General features: G+C 35.4%; 1 protein-coding gene across 1 annotated transcript in view; it reads left to right on the top strand.

The window, feature by feature from the left end:
* Window positions 1-65: 65 nt before the first annotated feature.
* Window positions 66-7,132, top strand: part of rbm20 (RNA binding motif protein 20) — a gene marked incomplete at its 5' end in the record, with an annotated part of 48,887 nt that continues 41,820 nt past the window's right edge. The window contains one exon of the mRNA XM_079470671.1: window positions 66-157. Within this exon, the coding sequence (XP_079326797.1) occupies window positions 66-157 (92 nt within the window). The remainder of the gene's footprint in view (window positions 158-7,132) is intronic.

The raw sequence follows: 7,132 nt of genomic DNA, 5'->3' as shown, positions 1-7,132 counted from the left end.
TTTGGTTTTGGCGGGGCAGACACGACATTACGTAGGATTTTTCTGGGGGAGGACGTTTTTCTACCATGAAGCAAACTTGGGACAAAGGTGTTTTTGAGAACGGCCAGTACAATATTCCAGGGAATGGAGCCAGAACTACCACTGAACACCTACAGAGGTAAGAACCGTGGTGATGTGGGAAACAATTGTTGATAAATAAAATAATTTTGCAAGTGTTTCTTTGCTTGGAAGTACACTGAGAATCCATAGAAATGCTTGTTGCATGGTTGTGCTGAAGATACTAGAATGATGGATCGGTACGATGACTGTAACTGTGTTCTTTGCCAAAGTGTAATTCCTCTGCCATTCTGAGCTGAATAATTGTAGCCAGAGATCTCCAACATAAACATGGTTATCATCCACGCGTCTGCTTAAATTCATCATGCTTCTGACAGCAGTGTTTTGTACACAGTTCAGCACGTGTCTCTGCACACTTCATTTATGTTTTTAACAGTGTGAATATCTGTTAATATATTATTATAATACTATTTTTCAAACTATTTTATTATAAGCTTGCACACCCAAGATTATGGTGGTGACCAGTTTAGTAGTATCCCCAACATTTGCATTCATAATTTCATTTACAATTATTAAGCATTTGTTTGCATGGTTTTTATTGGATGATGGATCTAGTCAAAATTTGCTGTGTTTTGTGTAGTAGTAGCTGTGTGTAGTAGCTGTTTAAATTAGGGAGTGTAAAATAAAGAAATGTAAAAAATATAAATTAAATGTGACCATAGGTAACACACACACAAAAAAACCTGTGACTTAAATTTGTCTAAATGCATGTTGCATTTTTATTACATTCATTCACAGAAATGAAGGGTTATAAGATTCAGTGGTTTGATATAGTTAATGCTTATAGAAATGTATTAAACTTTTTAAATAATAAAATGATTTGTATAAGCATTCAGATACATGTTATACTTCTGAAAGAAGTTTTGAGAACTTATAAATTAGTTTTTAAGATTAGTGGTACCGACTTGTGGTCAGAGTCATGTGATGCTTACATGCAATAATTCAACCAATTTATAAAACAACACCTGAAAAGGCCCGTTTACACTGTATTTAACCTCTAGAATAAGTTAAATTGCATTACTATTACAATTATTGAGTTGTAGAAATGTACTTTCAAGTGGGTTTTCAATAAACAAACTCCCTATAATCCATACTTTGGAAAAAAAGCTATTCTCTTTCCTCTACGTTTACATTTTTACATTTAGTCATTTAGCAGATGCTTTTATCCAAAGCGACTTACAAAGAGTTCAGGGAGCAATAAGCGATATATTTGTTTTATAACGTGTTTGTTTAAACACATCATGAGTGATAAAACAGAACTGAAATGAGAGAAATTGTGCACTTGGGGCTTCACAGACACAGAAACCACATGTGAACCGTGTATGTGGCTCCCGTTGAATGATCCCACCAGACGTTACTGGTGACAAACGGCTATTTGCTCATACCAGAAAAATGACACACGACCTGGTCAACGATGATGTGCACATAAGTGATGACCACATTCCCGCGACATGTCTCTGCGTGAAGTCACCGAGTATTAAAGATCTTGCTATCTCAACACATGCATTAAAGGGTCTGTTGTTTTGTCTATGTATTTTGATAACTAGCTTTCTTGTGAACTATTAAAGCTGTTGAAAAGAAGACAAAGAATTTATGCAAGATTAAAAGAAAGAATAAATATCAGTTTTGTCATTCGACTCACTTGCATTAAAAAACTTCATGTAGACCACGCACAACTAACACAATTAGCCCTATACGGCAGATGAGTTTGGATTTGTGAGCTGCTAAGAGAAAACTTCTAGCGTTTACGAGGGACTGACGTATAGAATCATGCGACTGTTCAACGTGTCACTGGCAGAAATATGGAAGACAGTTTTGTTGTTGCACTTTAAATGCGTCCGTTTATGGACATGCAGACCGCTGGTTCTATTTTAACGCTTGAACATTTTCTCTTTCCTCATGACACTTCCTGTGACCGTGTGTCGAAGTTTAATTCTTTGCATCTGATTCTAAACATATATCTTTTGGGGTTTGTGAAGCTTTAGACAAGAGCACATCTTCAAAAGAGCACATATTATTTACCTACATGCATACAAGTGTGTGTTACGTAAATTTGTGTTTCGGAACAAAACGTGAAGTGATATTTCACCCAAACATTAAAATTCTGTCATTTACTCGCTCTCTTGTCATTCCTGTATGACTTTCTTTCTTTTGCAGAACACAAAAGAAGATAGTTTGAAGAAGTTTGTTAACTGGACCCCATTGACTTGCTTTGGTTTTGTGTCCATTCAATGGAAGGGAATGGGTGCCAGTGCTGTTCGGTTACCAACTTTTTTTTAAATATCCTCTCCTTGACAAGAGGATGAGTAAATTATGACAGAATGTTTATTTTTGGGTGAACTATAATTTTAAGTGACGTCATGATTTAAGGAACAAGGTGAACTTGTGTGAACTTGGGGGCAACTGAATTCAGTTGGCTATGTAAAAATGAAATGCCCTTTACAAAAATGGTCCCTTGCTTTAATATTTCAATGAAATTATTGAAGTTTTAAGCTTTTAAGCTTAAGACTTGCTTTGCTAAAGAATTTAAAAATGCAACATACTAAAGAAAAATAATGACTTGTAACATGTGCAATGCTGTGCTTTTCTTCAAGAACCGATAATGTCAAAATAAAACTAAATACTACATATTTAATGTTAATCAATGATGTTGATCAATATATTTAATATACATTTTCTCGCCCTCTTGTCATTTCAAACCAGTATGACTTTGTTCCGTAGAACAGAAAAGAAGATATTTGACAAAAATGTTTTTAATTGGACCCCATTCACTTCGTTTTGTGTCCATTCAATAGAAGTGAATGGGGTCCAGTACTGTTCGGTTACCATTACCAACCTTCTTCTAAATATCTTCTTTTGTGTTCTGTGGAAGTGATGACAGAATTTTAATTTCTAGGTGAACGATTACTTTAATGTAAACTACTATTTATACCGTATGCAGAATGTCAGAATGTCATGTTAGACTTAACTTAACAATTTTATATTGTAATGTGTTCGTTGTTCACGTTTACTCCAATTTATATTTATTTCTCATTGCCAGGAGCATTGCTCCTAATTTCATTGTATGCATACTGTAGCTCTAATAGACATTTGGTTTTATTAAACATTTAGAAAAACTACCAGATTGTAAAATGCTTTCATCAGTTCTCACCTGCTCGAAACACACCAGCGTGAAGCCATTGTTGTGACTTTATAAAGATTGTCATGGTGTTATATTTTGGCGAATAATATTATTACCATTTGAGATCTCCATCGTACCCCCTAAGACTGTCTAATTGTTTAGTCGTCCGTGTATGCAGGTTGGCTCTTGCACAATGCATTGCATTAAACCCTCAGCTGCCTGCGTGAAGCTTTTCTCAGCCAGCGAGAGGTCGTGAGATCAGAGAGTGCGGTGAAAGATGGACCATTTTTGATGGATTGTTTTTAAATAGCTTGGTGTTCCGCAGCATTAGAGTCGGTATTGTCACGATGTTTCGGGCCTACTGTGTTGAGCTTTGCTGTTTTCTCATATGTCTCTGCTTAGTTGCTCTCTCTATATCACTCTGCCAACCTGCCTTGTACCGATGGGAGTCCCAGACGCCATTCCAGCCGTCGCCTTCTGTTATACCTGTTGCCTGACTCTTTCATACGTCCATGGCATGGCACATTTCTTTGTCTGATTTTGTTGTCAGTTTTATGCATTGTTTTTTCAACTAGACGCTTCAAGCATTTTGTTTTTGTAGTGAAGTCCCGAGTGTTGTGTTGACCTTGGTTGTGCATAGCGCACGTGTTTGGTGGCATTACCAGTGATGCCTAAATCACAGCTGGGAAATATGTTGTGAATGCCTTTGTGCATTCTGCTTCTGAGACCGTCGGCTATTTGCTTGCCTTTTGTTGTCTGCCTTTACGTATGATAGGGTGTCAAGTGTGGTAACAGTGCTGCGTGGAAACAGTTGTGCGTCGAGCTGTTTGATGTACTTCGGGAAACTTTACAATTCTAAAATAACAGGTAAGAGTTGATCTTGATTCCAGCCTGGAATATGAACTTTATAATGCCATTTTAATATTATCTGCTCGCTCGTACATGTTAAAGAATGCAGCTATTAAAATATGTTAAATGCTGTCGATTTGTTTAATTGTTAACGCTGCAATCTGTAACTTCTTTGCACCCCTATCGCCACCTCGGTTTGAAGCATGAAATTGCAGGTTATTTTACGTACTTAATGAATTAAAATAGTATGCCACGCAACTGATATTTCCTGCCATATAAATCAACAAATTATAAATCATTATTATAAGCTAACCATTTAGTTTTTTAAACATTATAATTGCATTGCGATTAATCGCACCCAGAATAAAAATGTGTGTTTAAATAATATATGTCTGTTTACTGTACTGTGCATATTGTTTTTATAAAACACACAAACATGTATATATTTAAGATTTTTTTTATTTAATTATATAAACATGTATTTATATTTACCAATAATATATAAATGTAAATATTTCCTAAATGTGTATTAAAATACAAAAGTAATATGCATATTGCACAGACATGTATTATGTAAACACAAACTTTTATCCTGGATATTAATCGTTTGACAGCCCCAATTTTAATACAGTTATGAATTGTAACTTTAATTGTTACTTTAACTTGTAAATGTAAGTATATTTATGAATCGGTTTAACTATAATAATTATCATTTCAGTATTGTTTATTGATTTAATGACAGGATTTTCCAAAGCTAATTGGACTTTACTGTTCTTTATAGATATGTATAAATCAAATTCAGATAAAATGTATAATAAAAGTCATAAAAGTATTTTGTATTCTTTTCATAGTGAAACACAAAAATCATCAACCATGAATTATCAAACATTACACATCACCAATATGCACCATAGATTATATCTTCATCGGATATTAAGAAATCTTTACAGTCGACACTTACGTTTATTTTTACATTCACTGTACTTTATTCTGTTAGCGCTGTGATCTCCTGCAGTCATTGTCTGACCCGAACGCCTCTGATGCCCAAACCATGATGCAGAGACTATATATCATACTGTATCCTGTTCTCTCCTTGAGGCTTGGAGCACATGACAGTTTATTCAGGAAGGTGTGATTTCTCAGATATCAACGCTCGCCCTATGGGTGGCTGTAGCGTGCATCTTGATCGATGGAAAAACCGAGCAGCCATCAATATTCAAAGCAATGCTGGTCGTTCATGTTGCTGACAGGGACTGACATCAAACTGCTATTCGCTTTGCGTCTACCCACAAACGCTGTAAATCCAAAGTGAAAAGATTTGTCGACAAGCAGAATGTGGGTGAAAAAGTGCGAGACTTGGCCCTTTGCTGGTGTCAACCACCGACAGCTTATTTGCGGTGATGCTTATTTGTTTCCATCGTAATATTGCTGAGGTTCAGGCCTCTGAGCATGTGCTCATTGTCTCATTGACGCGACGAAACAACTGGACTAATCTTTATGTTAAATGTATGACAGTTTTGTGGCACCGGCGTGGGGTTTTAGTGAATAGCCTTGGATTTCCTGATTAGGCTTCATGCTGTTTTGTGTGCAGGCCTGGTGGCATTCAGATGTGGTTTTGGGAAAAAAAGTGATTTTAACCATACACAATATTGAAGAAAAATACGATTACTTGCTTAGTAATATTATATTTGTACAAAACGATGCTTTATTACATTAGAATGCTAGTAATATTTGTAAAAAGTTTACATTATTTAAAAACTGAAAATGAAATGAACAACTGTTTCACATTCGCTACGATTGTTAATCATCTTCCACATGACCTGCAAAGGGACTAACATTTGTGTGCCGTGTCTTCCCTTTCTAAGCCTAAAATGAACTCTACATAACAGTTTGTATTAAAATCATTAAAGTGATAGTTCCCCTTCAAATTGATAATTCTGTCAGCATTTACTCGCCCTCTTGTCATTTCAATCCTGTGTGACTTTCTTCCTTCCGCAGAACACAAAAGAAGATATTTTGAAGAATGTTTCCTTCTTTTGTGCTCTGCAGAAGAAAGAAAGTCACACAGTATTGAAATGCCAGAGGGCGAGTAAATCATTTTGAAGGTGAACTACTCCTTTAAATGTATTCAACATTATTGCAAGCCAGTGCAAACCTTTATTCATTTATTTGTTCTGTTGAACTGACATGTCTGGGACCTTATTGTATAATGTTTTGTTATGTTGAATTTTCATGTGAAAGACATTTTGAAGAATTAAGGAAAGCAAACAGTTTAGAAGCACTTTTGACTACCATTCAAATCTTTCTACTATGATAGTAAACTATGATAGTGAGAGTGTGGAGGAAATTTGTATTTTTACAAACTTTTTTGCAAACTTGTGCCGTACTAACTAATGTAAATAATGTATGCATTACTTCAACAAACACGAGTGTGAGAATTGTTAGCGCCTGTTAGATGTCCATGGCCTTGGAACTGTGGATAAGAATGAAACATAGTATGGGGTGATGTAAAATGAGACTGATGATTGGTGGAGAATGGAGAAGAAGGAGCAAACTGATGATTGTCGCTCCGTTTATCCTGCTTGCCAGCTATACTTTTAAAGACAAATCTTGGTCTTTTCTCTCAGAAATGTTTCCACAACAAGGGTGAGTAAATGATGATAGAACTTTCATTTTTGGTTGGAGTATCGCTTTAAAGTAGGTTAAATGTAAGGGGGTACTTCTGAAATTCTGTGTCTGGGGTTGAATGTGGATCACAATTTTATCTGGAAATACCTGGGTTGTAATAAGAATACATTTTCGGAGGAAACGTGCGAGAAGGACATTTTGAGAGTAGAAGTAATGGCCAATATTAATGTACAATGCACAAATGGACAACCTGCGCAGATTTGTTGAGTTTAAAAAAGTTGCTTTAGTTTATTATTTGTATTTTAGTTTGCATTTATTTATATGTAATATATTAATTTTCTATATTTAATAATTATTATTATTGCAAGGAAAACAGCTAGGCTTCCATTTCTAGATCAAATCTAACATGGAGTTTTA

The sequence above is a fragment of the Barbatula barbatula genome, assembly GCF_947034865.1.
Source record: "Barbatula barbatula genome assembly, chromosome: 13".
Lineage (NCBI taxonomy): Eukaryota > Metazoa > Chordata > Actinopteri > Cypriniformes > Nemacheilidae > Barbatula > Barbatula barbatula.
Note: the sequence above shows the minus strand (reverse complement) of the source record. Positions and strands in the feature narration are given on the sequence as shown.